At 38.9% G+C, this 20,961-nt stretch overlaps 1 protein-coding gene across 6 annotated transcripts in view; it reads left to right on the top strand.

The window, feature by feature from the left end:
* Positions 1–20,961, top strand: part of ntng1a (netrin g1a) — a 118,586-nt gene that overhangs the window by 35,852 nt on the left and 61,773 nt on the right. For all 6 annotated transcript variants that reach the window (XM_065258493.2, XM_065258498.2, XM_065258492.2 and 3 more), the window contains exon 3: positions 19,160–19,803. In XM_065258493.2, coding sequence (XP_065114565.1) covers positions 19,160–19,803 — 644 coding nt within the window. The remainder of the gene's footprint in view (positions 1–19,159; positions 19,804–20,961) is intronic.

The raw sequence follows: 20,961 nt of genomic DNA on the forward strand, positions 1-20,961 counted from the left end.
GACGCCACTTGACCATGCGTCAATATGTTACGCAGAGGGTATACCCTTCGCGTCATTTTTTGACGAACTGGGGACTTCAATACTATTGAGTCCGTTGCATTCTCTTTCCTATTTTCGTACCATTTTCTTACCATTTTCGCGTCGGTTTAGGGTTAGATTTACATAATGACATCCCTACCCAAACCTATCCCTAACCCCAATGTCAGGCGACAACTGTTTAATTTTGCGTACCTAATAGTATTGAAGTCCCCAGTTCGTCAAAAAATGACGCGAAGGGTATACCCTCCGCGTAACATATTGACGCATGGTCAAGTGGCGTCAAATATTGACGCCATGGGATGAGGATGTGTTGGGCGCCCAGCGGGTTTTTCCCTCCACAGACGCACGTCGGCAAACTAGGGAATGAACTTGCGCTCCCTGCGCGGTTCAGCGCAATAAAGGAGGCGTGTTGCGGCGCAAACCATCCCTAATGCTATTTCGCAATTTCAAAAAACAATTGCGCCACTGACCAACAAAAACTAGTCTTAAGTCAGTGGCGCGTTGCGCGCACACACTTTGCTTTTCTAATCTACACAGATGCAACAGTTATTTTTGCAAATCATAAATTGTTACAATAAAAAATATTAACACATGAGATAAGGGAAATCATTGTGGTGAGCATTGTGGTGATAGTTTTTATTTATTGTGTGGCTGCTTTAAAAAATTCTCATGCAAATAACGATTAAAATATTTTCATAAGTTTGTTGTGTGGCTGGATTACGTTTATTTTATGTAAAAATAATTAAAATGTTTTCATAAGAAACCTTATAGTATATGAACTTGATAAGTGTACTTTGGGGTTGGACCTTGCTTGCGTTTCTTGGGTCCGATTTCAAAGCCCCCAAACCCTTTCAGCGGTGAGGGTGGACGCAGCGATGTCCTCTGCTGGCGATAGGTCCTGTGTAGAGGCAGATCCACCTCCCGTTACACGGCGTGCCCGATTTATGCTGGCAAGCTTGGGATTCCCCCGTCTCCTGAAATCATTGTAGCGCTTGCGGCTCTACGTCCTGGGGATGCCAGCTGATGAGACAATTGTGGCTATTTCCTCTCATGCCTGTTTAACCTACGCTGATTTTGGCGGGTTTCTTCTATCTCCATACAAAACAACTTCTCTGTCTTTGACTGCTCTTACAAGAACGTCGGTCTCTTCGGCTGTGAAACGCTCCTGGCATGCGCCTGGTAAATCGTCATAATAATAGCAACCCGCCATGGAACTTGCGCCCTTGCTTTTAAAGGGGAATGTTGGATAGCGTTCTGATTGGTTTATTTGACGTTACGCCCAAACCACACCTATGAATAATGAACCTACTTCAGACCAACCCCTTATTGATTTGCGCCTGGCGCAAGAGTTATTTCTCCCGCCGGGAAAATAGCAACAGCGCCCAAGATCCGCCCACAAAGTCACTTGCGCTTTGCGCTTCGCTTTGCGTTTCAGATCGTTAAAATAGGGCCCTTTATCTAAATAACCTCTAACTATTACATCAAAGCCAGTATGTGATGGCATAAAGCAGTTGACTTAAATTACTTTGTTGGGTAAAATATGTGCCTATATGGACCACAAAACCAAGTCTTAAGTAGCGCAAGTATATTTGTTGCAATAGCACAAATACATTTTGTATGCAAAAAATCATTAGGATATTATGTAAAGATCATGTTCAATAAATATATTTTGTAAATATATACAAAAATCTTTTTGTGAGTGTATGCAGTTGCTAAGTACCTCATTTGGATAACTTTTAATGCAATTTTATCAATATTTAGATTTTTTTTGCACCTTCAGATTCCAGATTTTTTACATAGTTGTATATCAGCAAATATTGTCCTTTCATATTCAACTTTCAGATAATGTACAGTACTGTGCAAAAGCCAAAAGGCCACCATCACCAACTTTGTTGTAGTGGAATCAGTCAGTTCATGGCAGGCGGCTCTTAGAGAGGTCCACAGATCCCCGGTTAAGCTGAAAAGGGTCTACCGTTTATGGTACTATACTGTATGTGCATCCATTCTTTCCCAGACCTGTTTTTCCTTCTTGATAAATGTGCTCTGTAGTGTTATCTGACAACAGACAGTTAAAACCAACCTCCAGTCTACATTCAGCCCAAGCATTCTCACTTCCTACCTCTGTCTGCCAGCATTAAGTGAAGGATCGCTTTCACAGTGTGTCTCAACTAAACACTGTTTGAGTAAAGAGAACGCTTGTGCATGATAAACCTGGTGAGTTCATCAGAGTTCATCTCTTCTGTTAACATTTCCCATTTCGAGGATTATTTCTTTGCCTTGAGATATCTTACATAATATTACAAGAAACAATATTTTGAGTTGTAGAATTGGTGATTGTGTTAGAGATAATGTATGGAGATGTTCTCTGCAGACGCGTCAGTAATACTTAACATGAAAGCCAAATTAAATCTAAACCAATTACACATCGACAATTTGATTCTTTTGAAGTTGCCATTTCACTGTCATTCTTGTAATGTAGGCAGTTATGCAGCTGAATGGCATCTGATTTAATTACTTGTAGCGAGCTCCATATTCCCATCAGAGGGTGGGGGGAAAGAGGGGGATTGGCAAGGATATCACACCTCTCTGCCAACAGCCAACCTCCCTCTGCCCCTGGTGAGAGTCTCACACATGCTCCACTGGAGAGAAGTGTTCATTTTTAAGCGTAGATAGGTTTACTGCTCTCACACCTGAATATGTAGTTGTCAACAGTGACTGGTTTGTTCTTCTGACACCATTAAGCCAATATATAAAGACAGTATAGAGATATGACATGCATAAAAGTATCTTCATACATTATGATGTGTCGCTATATTTTATAAAACCTATTTAGTTTAAATCTATTATCAATATTTTTTTCATCAAACTTGTAACATGATGGAAATTACATTATTTGCATTCCAAACCAATCTTTGCATCCAGACATGCAGACAAAAAAATAAAATATATATTTTTAGTTTTATTTTCCTAGGATTTACTTTGCAAAAGGTCTGCAGCAAAATCTGGGGCAGCTTTGAGAAATGAAATATACAGTGGCTGGTAGCACAGACAGGTGCTACTTTTGTATATAAGTGTGGGAAGGACTGATCACATCCTGGTCTCGCTACTTCATTGCCAGGCTTGCATTATACAAAACACATGTGGCTCTTTTCCATATCTGGCCCCCAGCTGTGAGTCATAGCTAATGAAATAATTCTGATACAATCCAAAGGAAAAATACATAATTTTCACTCCTACCTCTCTTTGAGAAAGTGCAATAACGACAGGACTGAGAGAGGAAGGAAAAAAAGTTCTTTTTGTGAAGGGTAGGAAGGTGTTTTTGTGCTGTTTCGCATCTAAAAATCACAAGCCCCCACGCAGAACTTCAGACGGCGCTGTCAGCTGCATCGATCTCAAGGAGAGACGTGTCAGACAGAGCAGAGAGAAGTGGCTGAGAGTCGGAGCTAAGGGGCCTGCTGGAGAAACAGATGGAATAGCAGAAACCGAGATAGGAATGGTTTGACAATAAACATCAATAATGAAAAAAGTTTGACAATAAACATCAAAGAATGGAAGGAAGGGTCGAGATGGGAGGAGGAGAATTGGGTGGATTGTTCAGTCTGTAACGGGTTTAAAAAAGAGAGCAAGAAAGAAACGTGGGCTGAAGCACTTACAGGGTTTATTACAAGTTTGTGCATTTTATTTTTTCATAATTATGACAAATAAGGGAAAATAAAAATCTGCCAATTTTAAAGAAAATATTTAATGATAAATTTCTTTATTAAAACAAGCTTTACCATTTCATTATAGAAAACTGTGTGCAAAATATGTGCCACAATTAAAACTTAAATAAAATTATTAAATTTTATTTTGATAATCCATATTCCCTGTCAAAGTGATGATTTCATTTTCATTACAATCTCGAGGCAAGCCAATATTGATATTAAAACCCAAACGTGTAAAAGAAACTGCAAATTAATTTTTGCAAATTATAAAGTTTTGTATTAATGCTGCATGTAGGGGTGGCCGATATGACCAAAATGTTATTTTCACGATAGGATTAATTTTATATCATGATAACGATATGTATCACTGTAGAGGGATTTTTATATTTTAATAAGTTTTTTATGTTATTCAAATATGTAATGCCATAGAATTTTCATAATTCTCACAAAAACCGTACATGCATAAAAAAGAAATATAAACAGTCGATGAAAAGAATGATGTACATTATATATCTTTTTAATGGTAGAAAAGTGATGTAGTCAAGAGCAGAGAGATTTTTGACAAAAACATGAGTGAAAGACATGAGCAAAATAGTTAACTTGTCCTTTAAGACCAATGTCTGGATACAATATACTGTTACACATGCTTTTTCTATTTCAACTGTTTACGTTCTCTTAAGCCCTAAATTGTCGTATTTATGAGTATACTTGCAATAATGTGAATTTTAATGCATATATAATAAAATGCATACTAACGTAATAAGCAGTTGATGCGCGACTTGCGCGCTCCTCTCACACAAAAACAGTGCGCGCATAGCACTGTTGTTTGTGTTTCAATAGCTTAAAATCACTTGTTTAAACTGTGGTGCTTAAATATGTGTACAATCATTACGTTTTAGTGACCACATGCACAGCAAGGTGACGTTGACAAATTGACAAATTTCTACCGGTTTATCGTATCTACCCGTTTATCACCCACCAATCATAGTGACAAAAATCAAATGAAAAGTTAAAGAGTGTTGCCAATTTTATTAATAGATTTTGTGACTTTTAGACCCCTTTAGTGATGTTTTATACAAAAGTGAAGCGACTTCTGACAAATCTAGCCACATTTTGGTAGAAACTTAGCTTCACATCTGCACTGCTGGGTTATTTTTAACCCAATGCTTGGTAAATATTGAACAAAACACATGTTGGGTTATAAAATAAACCTAATGCTGGGTTGTTGTCAAGTCTACCATTAGTTGAAACAACCCAGAATAGGTTTATTTATAACCCAACATGTGTTCTGTCCAATATTTACCAAGCATTGGGTTAAAAATAACCCAGCAGAATTAAGAATGTGTGCACATTCTGTGTCATCTGTTCCCCGAACCACGAGTGCCAGGTCTTGCTTTTCCGGTGAAATGCGCACCTCTCTCAGCATCTAACGTCTGTACTCTTATTTACTGGAGCTGTTGCTTACAGCTTTGTGATCTGTGCACAGTCCATATGCTGTACTATACAAACAGTTAGAAATATGGAGCAATCAAAGCCATTGTCTATTAATCAAGACTCAATGGCTGAACTTGTTGCTCGATTTAACTTTGTATCAACTGCAATAAAACTTTCTGATGTTCTGGAAGTCGCCATTTTTAAAATTTACTTTAGTCACTGTTACTATGGTTACAACCGTTATTCAGAGGTCTGCGACAGTAGAGAAAGGTTATTTGGTTGACTTTGGATATTCACTCATACCAACAATATTCTGTTTCGTTTTGTACGCCATTGTATGAAAGTGTTGAGTCAGAGAAACAATGACAGTAAACGTATTTAAACTATTCATTTGTCAGGGTTGTGCAGCTGTAGCATTGTATATAGATTAGAATGTACAACTAATATCTTATTTTTTCTCTCAAAGTTCCTGTGAGAAAGAATAATTGTTTTTGTTCTGTCTCAGTATTTCTAGGCTTTTTTTCTAACATAAAACATTTATGCATTTTTCTGAGAGAAAACTCTTATAGGGGACATTTGACTTTTTCCATGTTTAAGTGCTATAATTGGGTCCCCCGTGCTTCTATCAAATTAGAAAATGTGAAAAAGATCAACCTAGTAACTTTTTGGTAAACCATTCTATGCAAGCATGTGAAAAATAGGTAATTGAAAACTGGCTCCCCTTGTGATGTCAGAAGGGGATAACACTGCTCCTTAATCTGCACTAACAAATCATAGCACTTCCATTTAGTGCAGAGATCAGCTCATTTGCCTGTTAAAGGACACACCAAAAAATGGCAAATTTTTGCTCACACCTACAAAGTGACAACTTTGACACGTTGTAATAAATGATCTGTGGGTTATTTTGAACTAAAACTTCACATACGTACCCTGGGGACACCAAAGGTTTATTTGACACTTAAAAAAGTCTTGTGAAATGTCTCCTTTAAGGTGGATATATGAAAAGAATCCTATTCGTCCTGGTTCTGAATACTACAAGTTATAAAACAAATCTGAGTAGTCTTTATTTGACATGTTTTGTGCTTTTTCTATTCCATCTGTTGATTGGTTGACACAATGAACTCTTCACTTTTGATTTCAGTCATTCGCACACTTATTACTCCACACTTAGCCCTGACAAGTGCAGAATGAGATTTCAGGTCTTTCGTGCTATTTTCTTGGTTGTCTTATTAAATAAGGCTCAGGGCCTTATTAGTCACTTTAAAAGAGTTTAATTCATCGTTTATTTCTGTATAGAGCAGAGTTAATCAGCCAGGTTGGACCTTTTAAAGTTTATAATAGCAATTTGTCAGGAGGCAAAGGAGCCAGTTTGCACTGAAAGACCTGTTAATGTGATCACTCACATGGAGAGATTAAGAAAAAAAATCAGTCTGGAATGTGCATTTCACCTTTAAATGTTTGCAGGAAGAAACAAATATCAGCACACTGCCACTATACTGTTCCCAAAGATATTACAAAACTCAATGTTTGACCAAAAGATCTTCATCAGGCAAACAACAAGTTTACAGATAGGAAAACAGTTATGACATCATGACCCATAACACCTGACCAAATTAATTAACTAATCATCCAATAGCAGCAAAACAAGGAAAAAAAGTCACGAAATTATACACAAAAGTAACAATTACACTCTTAGAACGAATGTGTTAAAAACAACACATTAGTGTTGATTCTGGGACAACACACGTAATGCGTTGTCCCAGAATCCACCCATCTCTGTGTTATTATTGAAACAACACATTTTAACACAACTTGTGTTATATTTTAACACAAAATCAACACAAAATGACACATAATGTGTTAAAACCTTAACGCACAAAGATGTGTAAATCCTTTCTAAGGGTGTAGTTAAGACCTTTGGAGAAATATGCTTTCCTCAGTAATAAAAAGTTATTATGCACCACCCCTTATAGGTACCTTCTTGTTTTAAACCCAGATATCGACGAGTCAACAAATTGTGCTTATAAACGCAATATTGAGTGTGTTAACATGCACAAAATAAGCGGATATCTATCAAAAATCTGGCATTAACGTTTAATGCGAAATCTGGGTAATGGACAGAAATCTACCTGTTCTGTTCATATTTTACTTTAGCAGTAGTTATTTAAGTTTATGAACCTTTTCCGATTAAAGAAAACTGTTTTACATGTTTACATGAACTTACACGTATCAGTGCATTAACTCTTTCCCCGCCACTGACGAGTTATCTTGTCAATTAAGAGAAAACATTTCCATAAAAAACTTTATTTGAATCGTTCTGAATCTGGTCTCTAACAAAACTCCTTCACAAAAATGCAATTATTTCAGCTTTTTGCTAAAAAAAAAAATATTTTTAAAGAAAAATACCCATATTTATGAGTTTAAAAGCAGTTTTAAGTTTGTTTTTTATATTTTTTTATATTTATAACATTTTTAGAAGAAAATTTTCCTGGAAGGCATTTTGTGAAACTTGTGAAAATCACAAAAAAAAATGCTGGCGGGCAAATTTTCAAAAAATGGCTGGCGGGTTTTAAGTTAAGCATAATCGGACTGTGCATGTGTTTGATCGAGAACTTGCCGAAAACTTTCTCTGGATGTGTGCACATTTGTATAAATTTGTCTTTAAAAGTGTCCTCAGCATTTGCAACACAATCGAAAGTGGTGCTCTTTCCCAGTTTCTCTTTCTCTCTGTGGGTCTCTCACCTGTCTTTCTTTCTCTGTAAACACAACCAATGCTTGCGTGTGTCTTGTGTGCACACATGAATAAGTCTTGCAGAGTACAGAGGATTGTGCTTTGCTCCCCTGAGTCATCTGTCAATCATATTTCACGTTCAACAGTAAAAAGGTAAAAGAATCCCCGACGGACAGGCCAAAGAGGCTTCATTGATCTGCAGTGGTGGCAGGAACAGAATTTAAAGAGCACTGAAGCAGTCTGCCACACACCGAACGACATTCAAAGTCGTATTGAGTTTAATCATCGCAGTTCTCTGAAAAATGAAAAATACTGGCACTTACATCTGAGAACGGTAAGGGGGGGTTTGTCAGACTTGTTAAATGTAATCCAGTTTGAACACAAAGGGAAAACATACACAAAACAAAAAAACAGTAATTAATATAAGATTCCCTGTCAGCAAAGTGAATCCTAATTACATGGAAAGAAAAAGACACCGAACGTTTCAACGGAGTAAGACTTTGCTCTAGGGACATGTGATTTCAAAGGACGTTCTCACACCAGGGGACAACTTCCCTGTCGAAATGATACTAATCCCAGATTGTCCTTTCAAAATTATTCCAAATGAAACCCCGAGGCTGCTGTTTATAGAGATCAACCCGCTTCAGAAATTGCTTGGAAAGCACAAATTGTAGCCAGCAGGGACAAAATGAATCCGTATCTCAGAAATGTAAGAGACATTATGAATTGTATTACTGTGATTTGCAAATCTCTATAACCAACTCTTGTCTTCTGACAAATATGTAATGTATCACTATTATCATAAAGTGTATTAGTCTTGTCAAAACATTGCAAATCTAAATGCGTCAAGAGATTAATTGGGGTTTTGTCCATGGTCTTTTAGAGGATCTTATGGTCAGCGACGAGATGCTTGTACGTTCAGCTATATAGCAAATGCACAAAATATGGACAAAAGATGGAAGGATCACTAACGGAAGAAAATGTGATCTGTCAGTCTGCTTGAGACAAAGCCGGGATCACCATGGCTAAGACAGCATCACTGTAACTTCTGCTGCTATAGTAACCTGCACAGTGACCCTGGTCTTAAATGATCCTTTAGCATGCACACCTTTAGCGTGGCGTATGTTTTCAATGGTTTCCAATGGAAGCACATCGCTTTTTAAAAAATGCCAGCAGCTGATGAGTTGAAAAAAGTAGATCGTCCAATCACACTGGAGGAGAGGGGGGACCAATATCATAATAACCAAATGGTGCATTGTTCAATGACTGATAACAAAGCAGAAATATCCTAGCAACCAAAGCATTCAGCTTGAGGCTGGCTCCAAAAGGGAGTCAATTCCCATAGACCTCCATGTTAAAATGTCTAACTTTACAGTAGAAAATAATATATTTACAGCCTGGTACAAAAAGTGTTTTTGGTCTGTATAGCTAATTTTGCCCTTCATGACAACTATGAGGTGGATGAATGTTTTTGTAACTCACTAGTTTAAATTATATTAAGCCTTAAACTTCTGCATAATTAAGGGCGTGGCTGCTTGAGTGATGCTGTCACCAGAATCGAGCTAGTGGTTTTAGCAAACCAGCCACCTCAGCTTCACCCATGTCCCGCCTCTTTACCCATTTTCGGTTTTCCGTGATTGATTCGCGGTGACGCACGGCCAAGATGGCGATGGCAGGCAACGCCTAATTTTAACCTTAAAAATTATCTTCACAAACCAATGGATGACGTCACGGACACTACGTCCATATTTTTTTACAGTCTATGGTAATTTAATGTTGGGGTGACATCTCGACTAGAACATCACAGTTGGTGTTCCAGCTATATTTTGGAGGTTTGCATTTGAAGAAGGATTCAATCGTGTTTGAGGTTCACGATATGTCATAAGCATGTACAAAGCTCTTATTATTCATCTATGCCTAGGTTAAATACAGTTTTCCATTCTACGGCAACTTAAAATATTTTAGGTGTTACCAATTGAAGTTATTTTTTTCACTTTTCACACTGCACCCAGGCCTTAATAGAGAAATGCAGAGAAATGTTTTCCATGATAAGGTCCCTTTGAAAGGATTTTGTAAGTTTGGCATGTCAAAGTTTAGTTTGGTGGTGGGTATTTGCGAGTTGTTACATTTCTGTGCAGTGTGCAAGTGTGTGTGATGAGTCTGTGGGTAATATTGCTGATGAGTTCAGACAGATCAAAAGAATAATTGAGACAATGCAGGTCATCAGATATCTTTGTGAAAGTCTAATGAGATCTGTTTTTATCTGACTTCCATACATGTAATGGCTTCTGCTTTGTTATAAAGAAAAAAAAGAGACACTCTTAATGCAATTGAAAAAAAAAAGAAATAATTACCACCGTTTCAAGTTCTCTGTATTGCTATTCAGAACATCAATATTGCAGCATCTAACTTTGTCCTTTTCTTATTTTCAAGCAATCAAGCGAGTCTGAACTCTGGCCCTGGTAATGCTGACCTAGCACAACAAACAAACCCATCTGCAGTTCTGCTGTCACAACTCATCAGCTTTAGATCCGACTTGTAATCTCTCTACATGCTGAATAGCAACAGAACGCCATTGATAACTACAGCAATGCATAGGGTTTGATAAACATCTTCAAAGCTTCATTCTGCTAAAGAGGTTCATCACTAGGTCCATTTTGTAAAGATGTAAACAGTCCGTACGTTTTATCACCTTGACATTGAAAGTCAATAGGTGCTATCTGCATCTGTGGATGCAGTGTCTTTGAATCGTAAGCTTTTTCCCATCTCACCATGTGTCCTTTGGCAAGTCATTTAGGACATCTGGCTTTTTCTCTAACACACAGTGAGATAGTCTGCAACAAATATTTTTAACACTCAAAAATGTTTTTGTTATGAATGTAACAGCAGCATAAATTACAATTTGTCTCCCTGCTACCTACTGCGCAAAGGTTTAACAGATTTTTTAAATTCCCAAGAAAACTTAATTTTTCTTTCTCTAGAGGAAAGTGTCTGCACTTATTCCCTCAAATTTACATTTTTACTGACAGCCCATATTTCACCTTGTTTTAGCCTCAACCTGATCTCACGAATATCTGTGGTATAGTTACGAATATTTTGCTCATTTATCCATGTCATTGTCACTGATCTCAACCCAGTTTCACCACAAATCGTGTTATAGTAACAAACATTTTGTCTAATTTATTCATGTTTGCTGACATGAATTTCCGCTGTTTTTCGTGTCTCTGGAGACTAATGTCTTTTTTTCCTTCCCAGCACGAATTTCTATTAATGGCTTTTCGTGTCTGTGGCACGACTTTCTTAAAGCAACACCAAAGAGTTTTTTTTACCTTAAAATAACGTTTCCAAAAAAGTTTCAGTGGTTCATCCACTCAAAACAGTGTGAATGGCACTTTCACATTCGCTTTGCAACCCTCTATCGGCCAAAACCGCACTAAAGAAGTTTCCAACCGTCGGGTAGTGGTCCTGTAGTTCGAGTGAAAACTACAAAAACTTGCTTTACGGCAGACCTACAATCCAATCAGAGCCAGCTATGCTGCAGTATTTACGACAGTGCTAATGAACAATTACGCTTCTAACCTGTAGGGGGAGCAAAGAGCAATAAGTCTTTAGTGTTGCTTTAATTGTGTCATTTTATATTTTGTTTTCTCATCGTTGTTTTCTATTATTTGACCATTGTCACTCTTTGCGACTTCCTAACCCAAACCCCAACTCTAACATCAACTCCAGGTGAGAATAGTTTTAAAAACGGATGAAAAACATGTAGAAACCAATGCATAAAATTACATCCTAACGCAAACCCCGAATTTAACCCTAACCCCAAGCGAAAATGTTTTAAAGGAAAGAACGATGAGAAAAAAATATAAAATGACACAATAAAGAAAGTCGTGCCACAGACATGAACAGCCATTGGTAGAAATTTGTGCTGGGAAGGACGAAAAACACATTCATCTCCAGAGACACGAAAAACAGTGGAAATTCGTGTCCGCAAACACAAATAAATTAATCAAAATTTTTGTTACTATAACACGGCTCACCGTGAGACTCATGCGGATCTCCCCATTTTTCCGTGGCCATACCTCAGACTTTCTTTTACGTGTCTTTGTCACGGATTGGTTACTCAACTGTTTTGTCATATTTTCTTACCATTGTTGCTTCGGTTTAGGGTTAGATTTACATACAATGACATCACTACCCAAACCCAACTCTAACCCTAACGCCACGCGACAACGGTTTAAAAATCTGAAAATATAAAAAAATTAATCAGAAAAAATAGTATTAACCAATACTTAAAGTGACATCCTAACGCAAACACCAAATCTAACCCCTATCCCGAAGCGACAATGGTTGAAAATAGGAAAAAGCAGTTTAGTAACCAATCTATGACAATGACACGGAACAGAAAGTCCATGGTATGGCCACGCACGGAAAAAATTCGGAGATCCGTGACAATGACACGGAGAAATGAGCAAAATATTTCGTGACTATAACACGTAACTTTGTGAGATCATGTTGTTAAGCCAAGATGTCTGGGCTGTGGGATACACCACTTACATTTTTTTTATCTCATTTACTACAATCACCAAAGTATCAGGTTTGTTGTCCGTGCATCATTGGAAAAGCAACAAAGGTGACTAAGGAATCTGTGTTTGGCAGCTGGTTTCTCATCTTGCCTAGTATCCCATCCTATTGACCTGTAGTTTGTAAACACAGCTGTAATTTTTGCTGGGATTTATCCTCGGGTCCATTACACACAGTAATCTGGACTTCCTCTATTCAGCAGCAGGGAGGTGAAGCCTAAGTGTGTTTGTGGCTGTTCTGCAGGACGAGCTGAAAGGTGCTCGCGCAGAGGCAGATTGAAAAGGAGTCGGAGCTTCAATCAAGCCGAGGGCCTTGGAGAAATCTATACCTCCACCAAGGTCTCATTTATGCACAAGTGATGGATTTAACCGCAGTCTGGGGAAAGCGAGGAATAAGAGTATGAGAGAGAGAGGAAAATTACATGCCCCTCATGTTTGTTTGTAACACCTGCAAGCGAAATCAAATTTGCTTCTTTGTAATTCAATGGCTAACGTCGGTTTATACGAACATGTTTGATGCGAATCATTTCACGTTGGCGTGAAAAAGAGATGCAAATAGCCTGACCTGCAGTGACGTATGGTCTGGCAAAGCAGCCTCTGACAGATTAGGCATTAACATTTGAAACGATAGTGGCGAAATCGCTCTTCACACTCTTCTCCTTTAGCAGAGACAATTACACAGTAGATTTCACGACGTGAACACTGATCTCGGTGTGGCCGCTGCATAGTAATTTCATTTCCATTGAATAGATATTGATCTATTTGTCATTTCTGAAGTGCTTAAAAGCACCACAATCAAATACGTGAACAGCATCGCAAAGCGAACAATGAAATAGACAATAAACCTTCTGAGTTAAGAAGGTACTTGTGCGTATGTGCATGTATGCACATATTTATTAAAACATTTGTGACAGGCAAAGAGGGGGACAGAGAGCACGCAATCTGTGATCTGGGTTACAACATCTGTCACGCAAAGGGATTTGTTTGATTGGTTGGTTCCATATATCTCAGTCTGCTGTCTGCTGCTGGCAGTAAATTTACACTCTGTCACATTGGTGATCTGGTAATCTGAAGTCTTGCCTGCCACTGGGGCAGTCGTATCTCATTTACTTTTGCCCTCGAATAGAAATTTCCATCTGAGACATAATTTTTGTCTCGACTTGCTTGTTCTAAAATTCATTTAGTATCTCTCTTTATTGTGAATTTATTCTGTTTTGACTTTAACTTGATGGTGTTGCTCCATAGAGTTCAATGCATTCAGTGTTTGTGATTAAGTGCTGGAAAATAATTGATGATTAATAGTATAAATGAATAAATGCATATACCTTCTATTCTGATGCAGGGATATACCTCATAATCTGCACTTTTCTTTTTGAGATAAATTACTGTGTTTATAATATAGACCCATCGTTCCAAAGCAATGTGTGATCAGCCATGAGAAAAACACTTAGGCAGGCGCTGAGCAGACAAATGCCGTTTGTAGGACAGATGGTTGATGAGACCATATTTAGGTGAGAAGTAATTCATGAGAACTGTGTGTGTGTGAACACATTTAATGGTGACAGGCAGTGCAGATTCGAATCTGGCACTGAAATACACGTTCAGCGTATCCACTATCTGTTTATCTTTCTATTTATCGGCCCACCCCATTCGTGTTCATCAGTGTTCATCAAGCTCTCTGTGGATGGTATTAAACTAACACCGTTTGGAGACTCGCACCGTCATTAGCACCAATTCACAGTAATGTCCGCTTTTCCAGCTGCACTCAGCCATTAAAATCCACAGCCGTGTTCCAAGTGCCCTGAGTGTCCTGATCAGATTAGGATTAATAGAAACATTTTTAGTAATTACTGATCTTGTCCATGTGGCAGCTATGTCAGTTTTGGTAATGGGAGTCAAACTATTAAACTGGAATAAAATAACTGGAAATTTTTGTGGTTGGTGTGTTTAAAGCTGATCTTTCTGCTTTGATAAATGAGTTTGCAGTGACTAGAAAAAAGCTCCTAGAGTAATAAATCTTTTTAATGATTTATGTGATGGAGCCTATTTCTTCATTAAATTTCAGTTTCTTTGCATTAAAAATATAATATGTCCACATTGTGAGGACACAGTTTCTGACCCTAGGTGTTTCTCAATGTCAAGGAAGGATCCTCGGAAGCCAGAATTTTGAGGATGCTTTGTCATCGACATCCGTCGTGTTGAGGATCCTCGTATGTTCAACCAAGGACTGAGTCCTTTGTTCGAAAAATATCCCATATACAGGAAAGGATGTATATGTGTAGCCTTCACGCTCTGAAATCGCCCACAACACTATGCGCGCAACGCCAAAATGAACGACACTTGCTAGCCTGTTCCATTAACGTGTTCTCCGAATGCTAAGGAGGAGCCTTGCCTAGCCTCTGAAGGAAGTAACTTGGAAGGACCAGTCCTGCCAAGGAAGTATCCTTGACATTGAGAAACACCTCCTGTATCTATTGGCGCTTTTCCATTCCATTGTACCCCACCAGGGGCGTCGCACCCGTGGGGGATACACTTTTACCGGTGAGAGGGTTCAACACCCACACTTTTTATGCAGTTTTGGAAGAACGCCTTATTAAAGTCGCTCCTCCGTTTTTCTGGCCGCTCTGTGTCTGCTGCGCTGCGTTGCCTCCTCTCCCCCTCCCCTCTCAAACATGACGCTGTACTTGCTGGCTTTGAGTGTTACCGGCTGATGATTGGCTGTTCTGCCTTAAGTCCCGCCTCTCTTGGTGGGTTAGATTGATCGGTCAGCTCGCGCTGAGGAGGCGGGAACTTATGTTTATTTACATCTCCCTTTTTCAGGTATCTCCCTTTAATCAACTCTATGCTTTTGAGGTTTGTGAATAAGCTTGATATGTGTTTGGGACTAATGCTAATTGAGTTATTGTTCAGCAGCTGGCTAAATTGACAAGGATGAGGGACAAATTGCAATTGTTAAGAAGTGTATTTATGGGTTTATTTTCTAGTGCAATCGATTTGATATTTTGAGCATTGTTTGTTGATTAGCTGAATACTTAATTTTAAATAGTTAATACTACCTGTTGTGTATGATTTTGTACTTGTTGAGGAGAAAAACATGAGAAATGATGACATAGTTCTTCAACAGGTATGCAAACAATGAAAGAAAAGTGTAGCCTATATTATTTTAATGTAAAAACTGTAAATTGCTACATTATTTAGCCCACCAGAGAAAAAGCTTTTCAGGGCACAAGTAACAATCTTAGCAGTCACAGTCCTGTCAGACCCATGTCACTATCAAGCTTACCATTATCTTTTTATCACGCAGTATAAATAAGATACAGAAAAGAAAGAGGCGGGAGAAGATTGACACCTTTTTCAAGAGAAATCCTGTAAGTGAAGTTGAAAGCTGGACGTTGATAAATGTCGACATTAAACAACAGTAGCCTATTACCATTATATATTTTTGCATTAATTTAATATATTACAAGTTTCACTAAGGTTTGCTAGAACCACAGCCTTATTCCTTTATCACTGCACCCTTGTTTAGGAGATGAGGTTGCTGGAGGCATCAGTTAAAAGAGAGAGAGAGAGAGAGGCACAGAAAGTTTCACAGGTGAGGTGAGCAATGAAAAATGAATGTTACAGTTTGAGAAAGAGGTCTATGAAGGAAGAGAGGATGTGTTTGTGGCATGGGTGGTGCTTAATTCCATCCCAGGTGCACATACGCGCATTTCTGGTGTGTTTATATCAAATTTAAAATGTTATCCATCCCCCACACCTTTGAAAAGCTTGCTACGCCCCTGTACCCCACGGTTTGGTTTGGGTCTGGTCAGCTTGCTTTTGGGGGCTTTTCTACTGGGTGCAGTAGGAGGTACCCAATACTTTTTAGTACCACCTCGGTTGGGGTTTCAGGCTACCCGTGCTGATACCAAAATGTGATGCGAAAACACTGTAGATCACTGATTGGTCTGAGAGAATCTTCAGTACCAGCGTCATCGCTATAATGTAAAAAATTAGCTTTACCTTCATGCCAGCTTGCGCTGTCTCAAGCAAACATGTTTTCATCTGTGCTTTGCTGAAAGTACCCAAACTCCCTTTTAGCGATGAAAACATCCACAGAACCAGGAACACCTGCAGGACTTGCAGTTTGTGGGGGCAAATTTGCAACACTCACATCCGCATATAAACTAAAATGCAACTTAAAATGATGGTCAGCGGAGCGCGTCGACTGACGCCATGGGTGTTTGTATAGAAACTGTTATGTGAAACAGAGGTAGTGATAAACGCGATGTGCAAACATCTATTTGTGGTGGTCAATTTTAATTTTGTATGAATGAATGTATGGATATATAGCATTCCAACAACGCTCTCACTTGTATGATGTCACAGCAGTAGGCAACGCAAATATAACAACATGCATATAATCCCTCCCAATCCGAAGTGTTACTAAACCTGATGGAAAAGCTAACCAAGCCAAAGTGAGGTGAGGTGAGCTGATCCGACCTGACCCGACCTAAACCATGGGGTAATATGCAATAGAAAAGAACCCACTAATGTACCTTATACATAGTGCCTTTTGTTGTAAACCTAAGGCTTTTTTACACTTAAGCCCATGGTATAGTTTGTTTTTACGTGTACAGAAACGTACGTGCACGATCGAATGCTCAGCCTTGCAATAGTTTATTTCACTCGTACGTGAACACAGACATGAACATTGGGACAAAATGCAAGGCATTTCCTGGGCTACATACTACATTCTCCTGAACAAGCATGCAGGACCTACATGTAAAAAGTATGCATGGTTACAAAAATCTGGCGGCATGCATACTATTCTAATGATGAAATTAGCATCAGGCACATTGTTCACGGGCCCTGCCATATGCATAAAAATGGAACAATACTTTAAAGTTACATTCGTCATATGCTAAGTCAGTCTCTCAGAAATTACTTTTTTTAATTTTACATTAAATCCTCTATTATTTCCTAACCAGGTATTATATATGTTATATATCAGATCTCTTTGTTATGAGTTTGAGTTTTCTCCCAACCAGCCTCGAGGTCTTACTTTTCCATATGTTTCGTCAAAGATTGTTAAGATCCCTGAAGTATAAGCAATAATAAAAATGATGCTTCACCACTGACTAAATATAGAGTGCTATAGACACCAATCACTTCATAGTGCCTGCAGCACACAACTCAGACAGAGCAGCATGAATTAATACATCTGCCCACATGACTGGGTGGTTTGGTGAGAGACATGTGGACCTTTCAATTGGTAGGCCTGGACATTCTTGCATCAGTCGAGGAGTAGCAGAAAAGCATTGCTATGCTACTTTGTCATGCTAAAATTATGAGTTTAAAGTCCCGATGGAATATTGCAGTGTTTATTATAAACAATTATAAACAAAACTTAAATCAAAATCTAAAAATGTATCTTCTTAGAAGATGTCAGCTAGACAACTTGGGCGAATCCTTGGGTTAACCCCAACCCCGGCAACTGTCAGTCTGCTGCAAGTTTCTTTTCCGCATCCAATCAATTCACACCGGAAAACACAAGCCACACCCACTTTTTTCCTTGTCTCATAGTCCATTTCACTCTGAAACATGTAAAGTGGAAGTAAAGATCCCAACTTCCTGATAAGTTCCCTTTTCCATTGTAAATGATCTGCATTTAAATCCCCTGTGTTAAAGAGCTGAACGATAGTTGATGTTGCGATGGCACACGCATCCTCACTACACCACACCCCTTACACCATTGTTTCTGCCTTTTGTTCACACAGGACAAAGGTCCACTTTCCAGAAACGTAACGGCAATTTTACTAGGTCCCCTTTACGGGAGCGATCCCAGAACCAATTATGGAATGTATTTTGGTTCACACAGAAGGCACTTAGGCAATTTTGTGGGATCAACGTGCTGTATGAAACGAGTTAATATCACCCGCAGATGACAATTTCTACTACCATTGGCACTTCTTTGACATTGAACTCTCATGCTAATTTGCCTGTTTAGTTTAAATCTGGCTTTATATGTCAGAACTTTATTGTCACATTTTTTCCTAATAAGGGCAGAGGAAATTTGTATGTTCTGTATTCTACCTTTCCATTTTCGTTTTGTACTCTGCAGTACCCACCTCTCCTTCATCACTGTGCCTCTTCCCCGGCAGCCAAGCCTTTAGATTCCCACAGAGAGACAGACATCTTCCACTTAATCAGCTGCTGTGTTTCTTGTTCAGATAAATTGGAAGCTTGTTTCTCTTGAGAGGTCTTTTCTGGAGGACGTCACCGTTGCCCGTCAGCATCGCAAACCTGTGAGCCCCTGCACAACGGCGTGCAACATGGCAGAGCATACTGGTGCTGTGATTAGTGTGAGGGAATGCTGTAGGGTGAGGTTGGGGAGTTGACAGTAGATCTTAACAGAGCCAGATGTCATCACCCCTTTCTGGGATCATCTTGTCAGGAATTATATACTAAATAAGACGGTTTCACTGGTTGTTGGCATGAGAAAACTTTATATTTAATAGCTCTATTCTTTAGAATTTTAATGGTCAGTCCTAATTTGCATTTAGGCAACAGCTGGAGATCCAGGCAGTGTTTCAGTTTTATCCATAATAATGCTGATGTACCAAAAACGGGGTAAAAGTGCTCCACACATATAAGTCTTCTTAAATTTTTCCTTTCTTTATGTCTTTTAGGAAAACCCCTACATGTGCAACAACGAATGTGACGCAGCTACAGAAGAACTAGCTCACCCCCCTGAGCTCATGTTTGACTTCGAAGGTCGCAACCCGACTACCTTCTGGCAGTCCACCTCTTGGAGAAAATACCCCAAAGCTTTGGCAGTCAACATAACACTGTCCTGGAACAAGACCATTGAGCTGACCGATGACATTGTGATCACGTTTGAGTCCGGTCGGCCGGAGCAGATGGTTTTGGAGAAGTCTCTGGACTATGGACGTACCTGGCAGCCCTACCAGTTTTATGCTACCGACTGCCTTGATGCTTTTACCATGGAGCCCAAGACAATGAGGGACATAACCCAACACACACTGCTAGACATTATCTGCACCGAAGAATATTCCAGAGGCTACGTGTGGAAAAACGACAAGGCCGTACGTTTTGAAATCAAAGATCGCTTCGCATTGTTTGCAGGGCCCAAGCTGCACAATATGGCATCGCTGTATGGGCAACTGGACACAACGAAGAACCTGAGAGACTTTTTCACCATTACTGACCTGCGCATACGTCTCCTCAGACCTGCCACAGGCGCCACCATGGTGGACGAAAACAACCTTTCGAGATACTTCTACGCCATCTCTGACATTAAAGTAAATGGCAGGTAAGACGTTTTGCTCCTTCATGTGTCTCCGTTGCTGCTGCAGTCACATTCTGGCAGGAGTATGTTGCCCTTAGCTATTTTCCGAACAAACCATGTTTTGTTTTGTAACCCTGCACACTGGGACGTGGGTAGATGCACTTTATGTTTTAAGGGGAATATTTTGTGCATATTATGCATGTTTGATTTGTTTATTATTGAGGGAATTGTAGTGTATAACACTTTTCTGTTCTACAAAAAGTAAATACTAAGTTTAAGGGGGAAAGAGCCAAAGTTCATTCATAGGTCTTTAACTTGTCCGCATGCAAAAAGTATTTTTCTAGAATAACTTTTTGAACCCTGAAAGTTTTGCAAAGCTATTGCATTTTTTTTTTATTGCACCGTTACGAAATAGGCATCCAAATTTGACACCAACCTCAAAACTGTGAAAACCACTGTACTCACACCTGTTCAGAAGGAGTTCATTCTATAATTTATTGCTTGCATCTCACCTCTCACCTTTGTATCTCTTTTGGTAGCATAAGATAAAGTTTAGCATCTGTCGCTGTCTGTCCATCTGACTCTGAGTTCAATAAAGTTTGGGGTTTTGGCACTAAAAATGTTTTTTTTTTTTATAATATATTATGTTTGAGAGGGTTTGCTGTTTTCTCAATATTGCTGCTACGGGGGTGCAGTCACAATGTTTTTTAATTTGTGGAATGCTTTACAATTTATGGAGGTCAGCATTTAAGTTCTTAAATGATTAGTCAATTTTCTTAAAAAAAAAAAAAAATCCAGATAATTTGCTCACCACCATGTCATCCAAAATGTTGATGCCTTTCTTTGTTCAGTCAAGAAGAAATTATGTTTTTTGAGGAAAAAATTCCAGGATTTTTTATTTTGATGGACTTTAATGGACCCCAACACGTAACAGTTTTAATGCAGTTTAAATTGACAGTTTCAAAGGACTCTAAATGATCAACGAGGCATAAGTATCTTATCTAGCGAAACGATTGCCATTTTTGACAAGAATAATAAAATATATGCACTTTTAAACCACAACGCGCGACCTCATGCAATACGTCATCACGTCAAGAGGTCACGGATGACGTATGCGAAACTACGCCCCAGTGTCTACAAGTGTGGAGAAAGAGGACCGTTCTGACGTTGTTGTATGTGGAA

The sequence above is a fragment of the Paramisgurnus dabryanus genome, chromosome 22 (assembly GCF_030506205.2).
Source record: "Paramisgurnus dabryanus chromosome 22, PD_genome_1.1, whole genome shotgun sequence".
Lineage (NCBI taxonomy): Eukaryota > Metazoa > Chordata > Actinopteri > Cypriniformes > Cobitidae > Paramisgurnus > Paramisgurnus dabryanus.